At 40.2% G+C, this 18,561-nt stretch overlaps 1 protein-coding gene across 1 annotated transcript in view; it reads left to right on the top strand.

Annotated features, from left to right (window-relative positions):
- Positions 1-18,561, top strand: part of Prss12 (serine protease 12) — an 85,298-nt gene that overhangs the window by 8,808 nt on the left and 57,929 nt on the right. The window contains exon 2 of the mRNA XM_008846053.3: positions 14,247-14,397. Within this exon, the coding sequence (XP_008844275.1) occupies positions 14,247-14,397 (151 nt within the window). The remainder of the gene's footprint in view (positions 1-14,246; positions 14,398-18,561) is intronic.

Genomic DNA, 18,561 nt, shown 5'->3' with positions numbered 1-18,561 from the left:
GTTCCAGGGGATCCAACACCCTCTTCTGACCTCTGCGGGCATTGCATGACATGGGTACTTACATGGAGGCAAAACACTCATACACATAAAATAAACATAAATAAATAATTTTTTAAAAGGCCGGATCTGGGAATCATTCTATTATGACTTGGAGGGCAGAGGAGGTGTTGGATTTCCTGGAAATGGAGTTACAGGCAGCTGTGAGCCACCACGTAGGTGCTGGGAACTGAACTTGGGTCTCTGCAAGAGCGGCCAGTGCTCTTAACCACTGAGCCATCTCTCTACCCCTACATCCCCCTTTTTAAATACATGTCTAGATGAATGACATTTAGACCCTGGTGCAGGACAAAGCATTTTTGTTTTAAGATGCTATTTGCAGATAAATACTACTGTAATATTAATTTCTGAAATTAATAATTCCATAATCATTAAGAATACCAAACTTAGTTCAATTGCCAGGTAAAAATATTTCAGTTCTCACATTTAAGCTTTTTTTAAAAAAATATTATTTTTTATTTTATGTGTATGCGTGTAATTGCCTGCATGTAGTTAAGTGCACCCATGTCATGCAATGCCTGCGGAGGACAGAAGAGACTGTCGGATCCCCTAGGAATGGAGTTAACGGACAGTTGTTAGCTGCCATGTGGGTGCTGGGATTCGAACCCAGGTCTTTTGCAAGAACAGTCGGTGTTCTTATCCGCTGAGCCATCGCTCCAGCCCCTACGCTTTTTTTTTTCCCCCTAAATGAACTTTCTGGGAAAGCACTTTTTGTGGCCTTTCTCTTTAGTCTGTGTTGTAAACTTCAGGCATCCAGGAAATAGGGGCTTTTGGTTCGTTCACAGTTTACTTCTCTAGGTAGTCTCCTTTCTCCTCTTTTCCTGCTTTCTGAAAATTGATTCAGAAATGTTAATAAAATGTTACTTTATGCAAAGCACTAACATAATGAAATATTTCTCCTGTAAGCCACATCGGCATATTTAACCTGAGTATCTTTTCAATCTCATTTTTTTGTCATCAAAGGAAACAAAAACAGTGGAAAATACTGATTTCTGTAGTGAGGAAAGGATAGATTCCATTCTTTGCACACTTAGTGAGTTTGCACTGGATGCAGTATTGACTGATATTTACCTGTGTTCTGTGGCTGAGGTGTCAAAATAATATCAGCAGTTCACTCCCCTCCCTTTGGTATGTGTCCTGGGAGACTGATGAGAGGCTTGCTTACTGTTCATTTTTCATTTCATCAGCCAGTGCTATGTGAGGAAGTGGTGATACCATACCGTTTGCCTCGATCACGTACAACTTGTGAAATGTTCTGCTAGGGCCATATGTATATACTATCAGTGTGCCATGACTTAACCATGGATAAATCACTCACTTTCATATGATGTCATATCATATTTTAAACTGAGGAATAATTTATAAGATGTATAAATTTCTAGTAAGTACACCATAATGAGTAAAATTGTTTTTTCAGAGGATACTTTCTCATTTTGAAACAGAACAGTTAATATTTTTGGGTATTAAAGGAGCTGCGTTAATGATAAATGAACAATTACTATGAATTATAGATGTGAACTAATGGAAGCAAATGTAGTTTAGTTGGATGTTAGTTTGGGGAAAAGTCCTGCACATTAAAGTATGATTTAACTTCATTTTGTCCTGGGATGATATGAATAAAATTCACCACTTCACGATGTTAAAACAGATTTAAATTACAGGCAAATGTAGATGTAGATAAGAATAGTATACTTTAATTCTTGCAGGTTGTAAAAGATCAAAATTAAACTAGCACTCTCCACTGTACTTGAAAAATTGAACAAAGAGCCTCTCAATTCAGTTGATTTCCCATAATGTCATTTTGTATTGTTTGTACTTAACACAAACATGATTACCTAGTATGTTTTCTAGTATCGGACATAGCAGTATATTTAATGCAATGTCAAATATATGTATTAAATCCTTCAACATGTAATGGATTCTTTTTTATTCTTCTGAGTAGTTTATAAGTGGAAGTTTCTCTGCCTCTCCTTCCTTTAAGTTCATTTCTGTCTAAGATCTGAACAAGAATACAAGCATGCATTCTTTATCCCACTGAAACATAGAAATGATAACAATGAATTGTTTTATGCATCTGTGAAGGTCAGTGGTACATGAGAAAAGGTGTGTATAGTAGGATGAGTTTTGTTTTTACTCTTTACTGACCTCTGTTTTAAAATTTTTTAAAGTTTATTGTTATTAATATTTATATATATGTATAATATCTATATCTATCTATCTATCTATCTATCTATCTATCTATCTATCTATCATCTATCATCTATCTATCTACCTATCTATCTGTCTATATATACTGACTGCTATTCCTGGTAGTCAGGAAGCTACTAAGATCAGGTCTTTACTTTTGCTGTTCTTTTTTTCTATTCAAATGAATGTACATCCTTAGCTACTTAATCCAGTCTTCACAGCATTTCATTTGTTTGGGAAAAAGCTGGATTTGCTTAATCTTTCTTTTCTTTTTCTTTCTTGTCTTTTTGAGACAAGTTCTCTCTGTAGCCCCAGCTGACCTGGAACTTGCTATGTAGGCTAGGCTGGCCTCAGTCTCACAGAGATCTGCCTGCCTCTGCCTCCCAAGTGGGCTTTCTTGGCTTATGGAGAGTAGGACGAGAATCTTAGCAGTTCAAAGACACCATAGTGTCTTTATTAGTTTGCTAGCAAAGCCTTAAGTACTACAAATTGAATGGCTTTAAAAAAAAGAAATGTAAGACCAAGGTATTGACTGGTATAAGGTATCATTGATGCCACAGGGGAAGGGTCTGTTACAGAGCTGTTTCCCAGCTTCTCCTAAGTTCCTTCCTTATGAGAATATGACTCTAGTGCCCATTCTAGAGTCCCTGTGTGTGTGTGTGTGTTTGTCTTAATTCTCCCTTGATGTAAGAATGCAGTCACATTGGGTTAGGCCCGCTCTAATGACCTCTTCTTAGCTTCACCACCCTCAAAGACCCTGTGCACAAATACGACTGCATAGTAGTGGGGAATGAGCATTTCAGCGTCTTTCGGGGATACGTGATTCAGAAACAGACTTAAAGGTGAAAACTGAAAGTTATTAAATGAATTTGAACAACATCAGCTGTACTGTACCTTGTACTGATTGAGACTGATAAATGACTACAGACAATCCTTTAAGCCAAAGCTTGTGGCAATTGATCAATATTTGCCAAATAATTTGCTGTACAATTTATGTGAATGTTATTAGTAGATATCGCAACAGAAGTTAGTGTACCTGGCTTTGAACTTCATGGTTTCTCTACTGTTTTATCCTTTCGATTACTGAGCTGGGGATGTTTCCCTTTCCCATTTTATAACTGTGCCCTGTGAATTTGTGCAAATGTGTGCATGGGGATTCATAGTCCCACTACAAGCCTGTTTGGCCCCAACTAGAGGACCAGCCTCGCGTGTAGGGTTATCAAAGAGACTCTGCTCTGCTTTCTGCGGTGGGCAGGAAATCTTAGGCTGTCATGGATTTGCCTGACTAGTTTGTTACCATGTACCATTTGTTACATTGGCTGTGGTGTTTCTAACAGAGTGATGAACACCAGCATGCTATAATGCATATGGAAATATCCAAAGTTTAAAAAGGGGTTTCTTGTAGGGTCTTTGCCTAGGTTTGAGGCAAAGGGGTAACAGTAGGGGTTGGTTTGGGGGGGTAGTTGTCCGTGACTCAGCAACTGCTCAGCTTCATTGGTTCATAGCTTTTCTCATCCATACATTAAGGAAATTATTTAGTTTTAAGGTCTCCATCACTTCAACCATCTTAGGATAATAAAATACAGCAAGAATAAACTCCTCCCTATCTGATAGAGACTTCATTAGTCAGTGACATGCAAACTGACTTCTCAGAATTTCAAGTGTTTCTATGAATGTGTTAAATGAAAATTGGATGAACACTCCACGTTTCTTGCCACACAGCTACAGCTAAATGTATCCAGGCTCTTATGGCAGGTCTGGACATCTGAGCAATGGTGGTACAGCAGATGGTTGGCTTGGAACCCATTTCTGGCCTGTCATTGCTGTTGAATGTTATGGCCTTTATATTGTACTGGTGTTTTCTACCTTTCACCTCTAAATACCTCAGTTATTTAGATGATATGTGACATCATTTCTTGCTGATAACTTTTTACTTAGGCACTAGTTTAAGTCTTACTATGATCTGTTAACATACATAAGTAAAGTTATAGTTTGTTTTCATTACTAGAACTTTCTTCCAACCCTTTTGATTTGAGTAATTTGGTCGTGATGGGATTAATAGAGGTCATATGTTAATTTAAATGTCATTTCAAATAATGTTTCAGATGGATAAATGAATTATGTGATGGAAACAAAGTATTGGAAATGTTAAAAGATTTACATAAAATTATTATATGTCTGTAAAAGATTTTGTGATTTAAAAAAAATCTCAAATTATTCAAACTCTTCAGACCCATTTCTTTAACTTTGTCATTTATTATTTATTTTGTGTGTATTTGTGTGAGTGTGTGCATGCCACAGCATGCATGTGGTCAGAGGATAATTTATGTCAGATTGACAAGCTTGGTAGCAGACTCCTTTGCCTGTGGAACCATCTTTCTAGACCCGAACACGTTTCTTTAACATTCTGTTCTTCACATATTTTACTGAGCTACACAGGGACTTCTCTTGCTTAGTCTGAACCGAGACGTTGAGCCCCTCTGAATGAATTTCAGAGGACTGGTCATATGTACAGCCACGCCCATGGCATCTCCTGACTGATCAGGATTTGATTGTGATTGAATTTTTAGTCATGTGAAATATGATAAACTTCTCTCAATTGATTATATTCTTTGAGTGGTGAGTAGCTAAGCCAGTAAAAATGTAATGAGTGGATGTAACTATATTTTTTTGAAAATTATCATAATCATACATGATGTTGCAAAATGCAAATTATCTCAGAACTTTTTAATAGGACTTAATTTTTCTTTTAATTTCTTATTTTATGAAATAAAAACCATTTTAGATGATATGAGTGTGTGTGTTTGGGCGTGTGTGTGTGTGTGTGTGTGTGTGTGTGTATTCAGTGTGTTTGTGTCTGTGTTTAATGTGTTTGTGTGTGTCTGTGTGTGTATGCACGTACATCTGTTCATGCAGAGGTCAGCTTTGGTATGTTCCTCTATTAATCTCTACCTTATTTTTTTGAAAGATATCTTTATTTTATGTGTATAAGCATTTTGCATGCATGTATGTGTGTACATTGTATGCATGCATGTTGCCTGTGGAGGCCAGAAAATGGCATTGGATACTCTGGAACTGAAGTTATAGATAGTTGTGAACCACTATGTAGGTGGTGGGAACCAAACTGGGTCCTCTGCAAGAGCAGCCAGTGCTCTTAACCACTGAGCATCTCTCCAGCCTTCCACCTGTACCTGCCTGTTTCCATCCCCTAACTGTAGGGCAATAGGTGTACCCCACCACATCCAGCATTTTATGAGAGTGCTGGGGATCAAACTCAGGTTCCCATGCTCACCCAGCAAGTACTTTACCCACCAAGCCATTTGCCTAGTCCTCATGAATTTTAGTATGATTTTATGAAATTTCTGATGTATTTGATTCAGTCTGCTGAAGAATCATAGCCTTCCTCCTAGTCCAGCCGTGCAACAAGTCTCACTGAGAAGTGGCCTCGATCCCTCGGGTACCGGGAGAGGCCCCTGCACAGCCCGCCTGGCCTCACCGGATTTATCAGAAGCCATTTTGTCCCCCTCCCCTCCCCTTCCCTTTCCATCTCTCAAAAGTTAAGGCTGGAGTGTCATCTGTCCCAGAGGTGCTTGAATTTAAGTTTTAAATCTTCAAAGCAGTTTTTTTTTTTTTACAATTTTTTTGTATGTCTGTGTGTATGTATATATCTGTGTGCGTACCCAAGACAACTTACCAGAGTGTTCTCTCCTTCCACAATGGGGATTCCTGGTTCAATCCAGGTTGGTAGGCTTGGCACCAAGCTCTCTTACCTGCTGAGCTGTTTCACTGACCCAGTTTTGACTCATTTATTTATTTTGAGATAGGGTCTCCTTGTAGCCCCAGCTGGCCTGTAACTTACTTTGTAGACCAGGCTGGACTCTGCTTCCTGAGTGCTGGGATTAAAGACATGCAACAGTACACCCAGTGACAGTTTTGATGCTTTTAATCTTTCTTATCCTTGATTTTTTTTATTTTATGTGTATGACTGTTATGCCTGCATGTGTGTAAGTGCACCCATGTCATGCATTCCCTTTGGAGGACAGAAGAAGGAGTTGGGTTCCCTGGAACTAGACTTACACACGGTTGTTAGCCACCATGTGGGTGCTGGCATTTGAACCTGGGTCTTCTGCAAGAACAGCCACTGCTTTTAACTGCTAAACCACCTCTCTAACCCCAGTTTTTACTTTTTTAAAGACTCAAAAAGTAATGCTAAAAAAAACAAAAACAAAAAAAAAATCCAACAAACAAAAGTAATGCTTCAGGTTTTGGGATGGTTATATATGGTGGTATGTAAGGAAAGGTGAATTTTGAATTTCCAGAAGTAATTAATTATACCAAACCATTGCCTACCGAGCAGAGATAAAATTTTCAAAACAACTTTCCAAAATTATGGACAAAACTTTAAAATTTTCATGACCACTGCTTGAGGTTAAAATTGGGAAGAGCGTTTATTCTTCAGTGGATGAAGAAACCAAGTAGAAAGGAGGTGATAAAATAGTATTAATTACAGCTGATTAGTAAGCAAGGGCGTTTTCCTGTTTTCTATAGATGAGCACTTGTGACGGTGGAAGGCAACACACAGCAATAAAGCGCAATGTTAGTCTGCTCTTCCATTTTTCCTCTTTAACATTTTTATTACTTTTTAAATCTTATTTTCTGTGTAGGAGTGCATTGCCTGCTAAGTGCACCCGTGTCATGCAGTGCCCTCAGAGGTCAGAAGAGGGTGTCAGAGCCCCCGAAACAGGAGTTACAGACTGTTGTTGACCACCATGTGAGTGCTGGGAATCAAACCTGAGTCCTCTGCAAGAGCCATCTCTCCAGCCCCCTCCTTAACAATTGTAATTGAATTTTCATTCGCCTGACGAAAAGAGAAAGACCCCCTGGATCCCTTACCACCTAAGTTTAAGGACTGTGTTAGCCCAGGATGGCTCAGTTTGCTCAGATGGTTATGTGCTATTTCAGGGTTTCGGACATCTTTTCACTTTAGTGTTAGGATTCCGTGGCGGCAAAAATGAGCTTGACGGCATAGGTTCACGTATATGTAAATGGAGCTTGGGACAGTCTGTAGCAGGCACTGGGACAATTCTGACACATTGATTATTTGTCATAAGGAGCAGCTGGGGTGAGTTTGCCTGTATCTGAAGAATTCAGTCTTCTGACACAATCACACAGCTCACAATGACATTTCTGTCAAGGTACCTGACAATGTTCTCAGAAGATCATAATAGAGCTGAAATATTCCCATGACCTAACAATTGTCTGGTCCTTTCCATGTGTAGTTGCATTCAGACATTCAAATGCCTACCCCTTTGTTACAGTTGCTTGCAGTGTTCCCAACAGTATATGCTGTACCTATGTAGCCTGTGACCAACCAGCCATACCACAAATCCCCATGTATTGTAGGCAACCATTTGGTGTAAGTGGCTCTCATTTGGACATAATTACAGAATTGCCCAATAGCTCATTTCTCAGCACGTGACCTTGTTGTTAGTGCTTTGTGACTGTCTGTGTCTTAGTTTGTTTCTCCATTGCTGTGACAAAACACTCTGACCACTACCAACTTGGGGAGGAAAGGGTTTATTTAGCTTACATCTCCTAGGTCACAATTCATCATGGAGCCCAAGGTAGGAACTCAGGGCAGGAACCTGGAGGCAGGACCTGGAGCACAGGCCATGGAGGAACGCTGCTTACTGGCTTGGTCCCTTGGCCCCTGTTCAGTCGGCTTTCTTATGCAACTCAGGCCACCTGCCCAGGGGTGGCACCACCTACAGTGGGCTGGGCCCTCCCACATCACTCAACAATCAAGAAAATGGCCCACAGGCATGGCCACAGGCCAGTCCAATGGAGACAATTCCCCAATTGAGGCTCCCTCAACCCAGGTGTGTCAAGTTGACACTAAAGCTATCTAGCACAGTCTGTATATTTCTGGGTACTTACAACTGCTGTGGAAAGGTCACCTCTTTCTTACTGTCACTATCCCCACACGGAGTTTTCACAGAGGAGCTGTAAAGACCCAGCCTCAAGTAGAATGAATGAATTCTGTGTATAACACATTACTAGCTCTGCTGAACTAGGAAACGGACAAATGCTCAGTGAGCAAAAGTAGAAAACATCTTTTAATCTTTGTCTTTAACAAAATAATTGTGGCCAATTCTCTGTTGCTGCCATTTGCTTTTAACTCTCTACGTTTTACGTCCAGCAAATCTCTGTGTGTGTGTGTGTGTGTATTGTTGTGCTTGTGACTGTTTTGATATCGAATTACCTTTTCCTAAGTACACATACTGTATGTTTTACTTGGCCAGAGCCTATAAAGTGTTAGAGTATTTAGAAATGTTCATTATTGAATGTCCTGCAAACAGTCAAAGGAGGGAAGGCCCAAAATGATTATTTCATAATTGTCTCTTTAAGTGAACACACCTGCCTGTGCTCTTAGTCCCCTCAGGAAAGCAGAACACAAAACAAAATGTGTGTTTATAAGTTTTAGAGACATGAGAGGGAGGGACATGAGGAGGTGGGAAATAAAGAGGGTGTGGAAACATGTATCAGGGAGCTAGAAAAGATGACTAGGAGAAGAAATCAGCTGGAGGGGAGGGGCACAGGTAGGCTGGTGGGGGAGGGAGTGAATAATTCAATGTACACTGACCACTGACACACGTGTACCAGGATACCATAGTGAAGCCCAGTACTTTGTATATTAACCTAAGAGAATTAATAAAAATATGCTGACATTTTCTATGAGACACAAAGAGAACAAGGCAACAACACTAATAATAGCTATAATGTGGCTACTGGTCTGTTTAAATGTCTATTTATTTATTCTTTGAGAGTCCTACACACTTACATGGTGTATTTTGATTGTATTGACCTTTTACCTCCTCCATCTCTGCCTTTAAATTCTCCCAGACTCTGCCCCACCTGTCCCCTTCCTCCTCTTTTTTTTTGAGGAAGCATCTCCCTGTAGCCCCAGTTGGTCTGAAAGTCGCTGTGTACACCTGGTGGGCCTCAGTTTCACAGTGATCTACCTACTTCTGCCTCCAGAGTGCTGGGATTAAAGGTGTGCACCCTCCCCCTCCCCCTCCCCTTCCTCCTCCTCCTCCTCCTCTTCTTCTTTTTCTTCTTCTTCTTTTCTTTTTAAATCCCACAGAAGCCACTAGTGCTGCCCAGGTGTGCATAGATGTGGGGGCATCCAGCAAAGCATGGGTAGCTTACCAGTGGCCACATCACCTTCTACTTGAGGCAATAATGTAAACTTCCGTCCAGCAAACATGAACCAGGGAAGCTAATATGACTGCAGAGTATCACCCTTTAGTGACTCTTTTTTTAAATTTTAAAAATGTATTATTTTTATTTTATGTGGAGAGTTTTGCCTGCATGTATGTAAGTGCATTGATATTTGCAGTGCCCAAGGAGGCCAGAAGAGGGTGTCAGATTCCCTGGAACTGGAATTACAGACAATTTTTAGCCACCATGGTACTGAGACCTGGACTCAGGTCCTCTGCAAGAACAACCAGTGAACTTAACCACTGAGTCATCTCTCCAGTCCCTAGTGGCCCAGGAATTGCAGAGTGAAAACTGAGCAACCCGCCTTCATAGCTGGGAAGACACTTTGTATTTTAAAACCTCCTAAATGTCTTCAGTTCAATGATTTTGTAACGTGAAGATACTGTAGAGTCCCATCTTGAGCAGGTCAGTGTTAGATATGTTTTAAATTTAATATCAATTTGTATCTTTATGTAGATTAATGAGCTAAAAGTAGAGCCCAACTACACACTGTTGTTTTATTAATCAGTTTCAAGGCCTTTCTGGCACATATTTAAAAATTCTCAACCGAGAGACATCTGGGTACACAAATGTGACTCCATTGGCCTTAACATATGTGAAAGAATGTGTGAAATCTGGTGATGGTGGGGCTACGGGAGGTATGGGTGTGTGGGGAGGGTCTAAATATGATTAATATGTTTTGTGTGAAATCACAAAAACTCAATAAAAATATACATTGAAAAACAATTTTTAAAAGAAAACTTGTAGCACAGAATCCTGGAGTTGGAAAGAACCTTCAAGGCTCTCCTTTTGCACACTGCTCAGTGGAGCTGGGAGACACTAGCAACTCTGACTGACATCAGCTAAGGCCAAACCCCAACAACCAAAGCCTCCCTTGGCCCTGTCACACACCACTTGCACAAAACATCCATTTTATATTTGAAACTTACCTCTCTTCTTTTTGGTCAATTCTTAGATAACAAAATCTTGTTCAAGTAGTTGTTTAAGACAGATCATACAGGTTTCTAATCTGATTCTTGATTTCCTCGATATATACATGGTGCATGCCTGTGTGTAAGGGGGTATGTGTGTTTGGTGTCTTGTATGTTCTGATGCTCTCTTTTCTTCTTTTCCAAATCCATCTTTATTAATGTCTTCCATTATAAAAACCTAAATGTTTTGATTAAAAAATTGCTTATATTTGATAAACCTAGCATCTGTCATTGGATTTTCATAAGCAAAACAATAGCAAAATAAACCTCATTTTCTGGACTGGGCCATATTCCCATTTATTGGAGCAATGCTTGTTGTTAAGGAGATGAAAGAAAATATAGTGTATTGTGGAGAGGACTTCTGGCAGGGAGGAGCATCACCTCAGAAGGTGGCAGCTGCTGTTTTGTGTAGCTTTTCTGAATCTAAAAAAAGTAGTATCTTGTTTTAGGTTCATTGTGTTTTAAACATGATTCTAGGCGATAGATATGTCTCAGTTAAATCATTTCCTTAAGGGTTTAAATTCAGAAATAAGTCTGAATTATATTTGACAATCTAATTAAATGCTGTTAAATACGAATGTATCCAGCTCTGAATTCTGTTTGATTTTCAAATCTATCTCATTTATATCATACTGATTCTTCCTTTCCTCCTCTTTCTCTTTGTTCTCCTCTTCATTTTTTTGAGAGTAGCCCTGGCTAGCCTGGAACTTGCTGTGTAGACCAGGCTGGCCTCAGTCTCACAGACATCTGCCTACCTCTGCGTCCTGAGTGCTGGGATTAAAGGAGTGTGCCATGCCCACCATATTTTCTTTTTTACATAACTTTGTTACATAAAAAGTATGTTCTGTATAATAAATATGTTGTACATGAAACACTCATTTTGGTAATGGGAAATCATGCTGAAAGATGCAAGATCATTTTCGTAGTATATATGAAACACATCACTTGGGACAAAATGGTTTCCCAGTGTATGATCTTCGTAGTTACTTTCTTATTGCTGTGATAAAGTACACTGACAGATGCATTTTAAAGGAGGAATTATTTGTTTTGGTTTACATTTCAGAAGGATATAGTCCTTCATGGTGGGGAAGGCCTGGCAATGGGCAGGGAAGGCATGGCACAAGGAGCCGAAGGCTGGCTGGTCACATTGCACGCACACTCAAGAACAAAGAATGAACAGGAAGGGGGCCAGGCTCTAAACCCTCAAGGCCTACCACCAGTGACCCACTTCTCCAGTGAGGCTCCACTTCCTAAAGATTCCACAGCTTTCCCAAACAGCACAAGTAGCTGGGGACCAAGTGTTCAAACAAATGACCCATGAAGGACGTTTTACTTTCAAACTAGCTAGGGTGCTGATTTTACTAAAGCAGTCAGGGCAGGCCTCCTAGGGCATGGGTGTTGATTGTTGAGTAATGAGGAAAGGGAGGAACCAGTGAAGATCAGCAGGACAAATTCCGAGCAGAAGCACAGCAAGCCCAAGGACTCTGAGGTGGGAATCATCATGGAGTCTTGGGGACAGAGGCCGGGGACATGTGGTCATAGCCCAGCAAATGGCCAGGAGTGAAGACAGAAGTTTAGATTTAGAAGACACCCAGCCTGTGGGAATCTAGCCCCTCTTAGAGGTCCTTCACAGAGGAAATGGATGCGATGTGGGCCACACCCAAAGGAATTTTCAATAATTGCATTTTGGAGGTCCAGTCAATAAGGTTCACTAACTTGTAATGAACTAAATGGTAATTTTGCTTTCATTTCTAAAAATATAAAAATAATTCTATACTGAAAGCAAGTAACCATAAGCATGAGTATCATAATTAATAATTACACACCAGAAACACTCATGTGCTATAAAAATTAATGTCCCTACCACTATGGAGCATCTCTCAAAATGTCCTGTAACTGTGGTGAGTCATCTGTCCTCTTGATCAAGGAGGCCATGGAGACCCCACCAGATGGACTTGAGCCAGTGTCCAGTCTACAAAGAGGAGGGTCAACACAGAGCAAACATTTCCTCCATGCTTCCAAGCGAAGCCAACCATGGTCAAGCAGGACCTTTGACTTATCTTCATATAGATGGAACTGGTAAAAGAAAGGAGCCAGGGCTCCTTCCAAGCCCATGTGACCCCTGAGGAACAGATCCTCAAGTGACATTAAAAGTAAAAATAAATTGGTTTATCTGGGCCAATTGTATGGTCTTAAACACCCAAGAGGAAAGTATAATGAAAGATTAAAGTGATCAATATAATTATTTAAGAGTCCATGTATATAGCTAAAGGCTACATAACAAGAAACAATGCCAGGCAGGAGATACCTTCCTTTGAGTTGTTGGCCAGGGTGGCCCAAGAGACTCCCAGACAGTAACCCAGCATAGAACTGGGAAAATGAACAGCAGACCCCAATCTTATCTAAAGGAATATTGGCAACAGCTTGCTGCTAGGTGAGGAAGAGCTGGTCTTCCTAAAACAAGGAACGCTAGATAGGCTGACTAGACTCAGTGGATGGTCAAGCACTGGAGAATGGCTGGGGGCACTGACAACACAATGGACAGTGACAGAGATGACAGAGTATATGGGCTTCAGCAAGGGGGGAGGGAGGTGCAGGGGGGCCATCGGAGGGTATCACTTGGGATATGGATATATAGATGAATAAGATTGTTTGGGATGTTCTGTATGAAATACACACAAAAAATCAATAAATTTAAAAAATGAGTTATATTTGAGGAAGAAGCATAAAAATTTGCTTCATGTTAATTAGTAGATATGAAAAACATTACCATTGAAATCTACCTGATGACTTTATGTCCATGATCAGGTGCAGGGATCTTAGAAATTAACCGACTGTGGCTAGTAATAATCAGATATATAGAGATTAGGGACACATGCACAAACAACTGTTAGTTGCATTATTAGTTGCATTAAAAATGTATTTTTCTATATGAAACAGTATATTTTAATAATGAAATGGGATCTTTTTAAAGGTTAAAACCTCATTCAATTTTATGTCTTATAGGGTTTATACTGAGTACAATATTATATAACTGTAATAATTCAACTGTGAACCTAAAAATTTAGAGCCAATTTTGAAAGAGATGCATCTTAGCTCTGGAAATTGTTATTGAATATGTCAATGCTGTTGTAATGAAATGCTTCTGCTAATTTTGTATTTATTAAATAAATAATTTAAAAAATTAATGTCCCTACCATAATATGATAAAATTAAATGTGTTTCTAATAACCTGAGGTTGATTAGTGGATCTTTTCTGGTTTCTAAAGTTGTTCAAAAAATTAGTTTCCTCTGAAGGGCTCTCTCAATAAATACAACTCAATTTGGAGTATTTTAACTGGTCAAGAGTCCCATAATATCTATCATATATGCAGATGTATGTCCACATCACTGGTATGGTTTAATAAATATTACTTTTAAATGAAAGAAAACCAAATACATTTTCTATGATGGAAAAGTGTAAAAACAACATGGCTGGGGCTGGAGAGGTGACTCCGTGGTTAAGAGCACAGACTGCTCTTACAGAGGACCCGGGTTCGATTCCCAGCACCCATATGGCAGCTAACAACTGTCCATAACTCCAGTTCCAGGGGATCCGACACCCTCTCCTGACCTCCACGGGCACTGCACGACATGGGTGCACTTACACACATGCAGACAATACACTCATACACATAAACTAAAAATAATAAAATTTAAATAACAAAACAAAACATGGCTTGACGTTGCTTTTACTTTTGTGTCACACAGGCCCGGTGCTGCCTGGTATCCGCCTTGCTGGTGGGAACAGTAGGCACGAAGGTCGAGTGGAGCTGTACTATGCTGGCCAGTGGGGGACCATCTGTGATGACCAGTGGGATGATGCAGATGCAGAAGTGATCTGCAGGCAGCTGGGCCTCAGGTTTGTTTTCACTGCTCTTGTTTCCTTAATTTTTGAATCTTGTTATTTCCATACCCCAGTAAACCGCATATTTCCTTAAACCATTAGAAAAGATCACTTTTCACTGGGTGTGGTGGAGCACGGTTTTGATCCCAGCACTTGGGAGGCAGAAGCAAGCGCATCTCTGTGAGTTCAAGGCCAGCCTGGTCTACATAGCAAGTTCCAGGGCAGCTGGGGCTACAGGGAGACCATATCTTTAAAAAAAAGACCCCCCCCCCAAAGAAAGAAAGAAGATCACTTTTCTATCTCTATGCTAGGCTGTGGGCGCCCTGAAAAGCTCACAGGTGTGCTCTGTAGGTCTAACCTGTCCGTATCTGCATTAGAGCTTTGGCTGCTTTTCATTAATAGCCTCAACATCCCTCCTAGATAACGGCGGCCATTGTTAACTAGTGTTATTTTTTCTCCTAAGTCATTTTATGAAGCACTAATTGTAAGCTTTAACTTTAACTCGTGCAAATATTGCCTAAACTTTAGAAGCTCACTTTCTTGTTTGTTAGATATGTGCTTACAAGGAAAGATGTTTATTAATGACAAAGTAAGTAATTCCCACGTAGGAAACGGAATGAAGTGTATGATAGAGACGTCAGGGTGAAAACCAATGACCCATGTTGTCTCAGGGTTGCGATTAGTCTGGAATCTAAACTCATACAGGAGATCTTTTAAAGATCAACGTTTTCCTTTAAAGTTTATTCTAGTTAGCACTTTGTGGAGGCCTCTGTGACGGAAGCATCTCAGGTCATGAGTTGTTTTGTCCACTTAGCCAAATTTTTCCTCACCAGAACTCACAAAATAGCGCTGTTTTTTCCCCACTGATAAGGCTGAAGGTGAGCGGAGGTGAGGTGGTATTTTCAATTTCTCTGTGTAACTAATTCCAAGATCTAACTAACGGTTTGTTCATGTGTGGAAAAGAAATAAGCATGGGAAATCCCAAATCAGCAACGTTTACCTTTAGCGTTGGTAGTACTTTTTACTAGTATAAAATTATTGTCTTTGGTTGGCTCAGATATAGAGGCATTCAGTGCCTTTTAATAAAACTGTAATGAATTATGAAGTTATTGAGATAAATTTTTATATTTTACTTATTTATTTTTTAGTACTTTACTTAATTCTTGGAGAATTTTATGCTGTGTATTTTGATATATAATCCCCACTCCAGCTCCTCTCATGTTCACTCCCTCTTCCCTACCCTTCCATCTTCGTGTCCTCATTTTTTTTTTTTAAACCCATCAGGTCCAGTTTTTGATGCCTATGTACTCTTGGGTGTGTGACCATCCACTGGAGTGTGCTCAGCCCATCAGGGGCAACAATCTTAAAGAACGCTCTTTCCCTCTCCCAGCAGCTATTAATTGCCAATAGTTTCTCAGCCGGGGTGAAACTTCAGGCCCACTTTCCCCCTTTATTTTGGGTTTATGTCTGGCTTGAGCTGTCCCAACCACTGTGAGTTTATATTGCAGCAGCCCTGCTGTGCCTGGGAAACAGTTTTGTTGCCATCATCCACCACCTCTGGCTGTTAGTCTTTTTCCCAGACAGAATGACTAAGATTTTTAAAATGACAAAAGAATGTTGGTGCAAGTGAAACTGACACCAGCCACAGTGGAATTCAGTGTGGAGGTTCCTGAAAAAGCTAAAAGTAGATCTGTCATATCCAGCTATCCCGCTCCTGGGCACATACCCAAAGGACTCCACATCCCACTACAGAGGTACCTGCTCAGTCGCGTTTGCTGCTGCCTAGTCACAACAGCCAGGAAGTGGAAACAGTCCAAATATCCTTCAGCAGATGAACAGATAATGAAAATGTGGTACAGTTCACAATGGAATATTATTCAGCTGTTAGAAAAATTAAATTGTGAAATTTGCAGGTAAATGGATGGAACTAGAGACAATCATTCAGAGTGAAGTAACCCAGACCCAAGAAGACAACCTTTGCGTGTTTTTCTCACTTGTAGATATTAGCTTTGAATCTTTAGATATGTGTGTTTCATTTGGAATATGCATAGAGGTCAGGAAATTAATTGGGGGCCATGAGGGGGGTTTTAAGGGAGGGAACAGAGAATACAGTGATATAAAGGGGGAAAGGAAGATAATGGAACAGGTAAGGTTAAATGGGGTGAGAGATGGAAGGTCAGAAGGAGGGAATGTGGGGAGGAAAGACCATCACTAAAGATGGGTGAAAAGGTCAAATAGAAACCTGCTGTAAAGATTTCCTAAAATATACAGAGTTTCTATTGTTACTTTATAATGGGGTGACAATGCCCACACAAGACACCACAGGCTCAATGCCAGGAATAGGTTACCTCTTTTGGAGTTGTCGGCCAGTGAGGTCCCATAGAGCCCCAAACATTATAAGCTACTGCTGTTGTTCCTGGTTACCTCTTAGAACTTATAGTAAGACTACTGTTGGGATGGAAAGATGGCTCAGTAGTTAAGAGCACTGACTGCTCTTCCAGAGTACCCACGTTGATTCCCAGCACCCACCTGGCAGCTAACTGTCTATAACTCCCGTTCTGAGTGATCTGACATTCTTTCTGGCCTTGGCAGGTTTGCATGCATGCGATGCACTTATATACATCAGGCAGCAGACACACATAAAATAAAAAATAATTTAAAAAGACTATATTTTTGAAGATGGCTACATCTTACTGATGAGTCATAGAAAATGGAGAAATCAAGCTGATGGTGACCTAGAAGCTGCATCCCTACTGGTTAGCTACACAATTATGGAGCATGCTATGCCCACCACTGGAGGAGAAAAGTAATCATCAGTCTTACCCAGCTGTGGACCCTACCAGCTACAGTAAGGACTGGCTTGGTGAGATACACCCACTGGTATAATAGTGGCATGGATGTTATGGCAGTAATCAAATACTTTCTGATTGAATTTAAGGTTTACGTCAAAAGGTGGAGCCCATACCTGGCACTGTTATCAGGGCCAAGAACCTAGCTAAACTGGTTATAGGTCCTATGGGAGAGCCTACTACAGTTACTCTGCTAAATGAACATAATATCAAACAGCCTTCTAAATAGTTGTAGTTATACCCCTTAGATTAGTGCATGTCTCAAACCTCACCAGAGAAGCTTCTTCTTGCAGTAGATGGTGATTAACACAGAGACCCACAACTGGTCAATGTACAGAGAATAAGAAACTGTGGGTTGTTCAGCCCTAAATGGGACACCTGTATCACACACTCTTCTCAAGGCTCAGGGATCATCCTAGAAGATGGAGCAGAAAGATTGAGACCAAATTTTTGAATGATTCGATTAGGTCTCAATTTCAAGACCAATTTTATGAATATTTCCACGTGCTGCTCTTGGAGTTCTATAAGGTCATAAACATCTGCTGGTCTCACAACCTGGAATTCTCCTTTGAAATTGCTCTAGAACACTTCCTCTTACCAGCAGTTTCCCCACCCACAGCATATTTTCTAATTTCCAGTGTTTAGTTAGCACATATGGTAGCTATTCAAGACACACGGGCTGTCAGGGTCAGTCTGATCAGGGAGTGTTGTACTGAAAACCTGTTCAACATGAACAGACCTGAGCATTTGGTGGTGAGATCATCAGATCTAATCCCCCTCACCAGAACTTCTATTCAGTTAGATGAATGTCACATTTTCAAAATGCTCTAATGTGTGTCTGTATTTAGTTAGCTGAATTTTGAATACACATTTTCAATACACGCTAATGTGTATATATTATATTTACTGACTTGTCAGTTCTGTAAGTTCAGTGGTGTGTAACTGATTTTCATGTTAACTGTGAAGAAATCTATGCCTTTGCCCAAAATATTAAGAATTTGTAAGACTATTTCAATACCATGTTGGATTTAATAGTTACAATAAGAATTACTCTAAGCTATAAGACATTTTATTAGTATATTTCTGTGGAGAAAGACAAGGTTTTGCTGCATAGAAAAATACATATTAAACTTAAATGACATGTTGAATATTAATCAAACTTTTAGTTATCAAGTGATTATATAAATTATAAATCTCCCTCTCCCCCTCCCCCACCCCCTTCCTTCCCATTCCTCCTCCTCCCCTTCCTCCTCTCCTTCTCCCCTTCCTTCCCTCCCCCTTCCCTCCCTCTTCCTCTCCCCATCACCCTCCCCCTCTCTATCTCCCCATC

The sequence above is a fragment of the Nannospalax galili genome, unplaced genomic scaffold (assembly GCF_000622305.1).
Source record: "Nannospalax galili isolate Female #2095 unplaced genomic scaffold, S.galili_v1.0 scaffold142, whole genome shotgun sequence".
In the NCBI taxonomy this organism is placed as follows: Eukaryota; Metazoa; Chordata; class Mammalia; order Rodentia; family Spalacidae; genus Nannospalax; species Nannospalax galili.
This window is presented reverse-complemented; position numbering and strand designations above follow the sequence as displayed.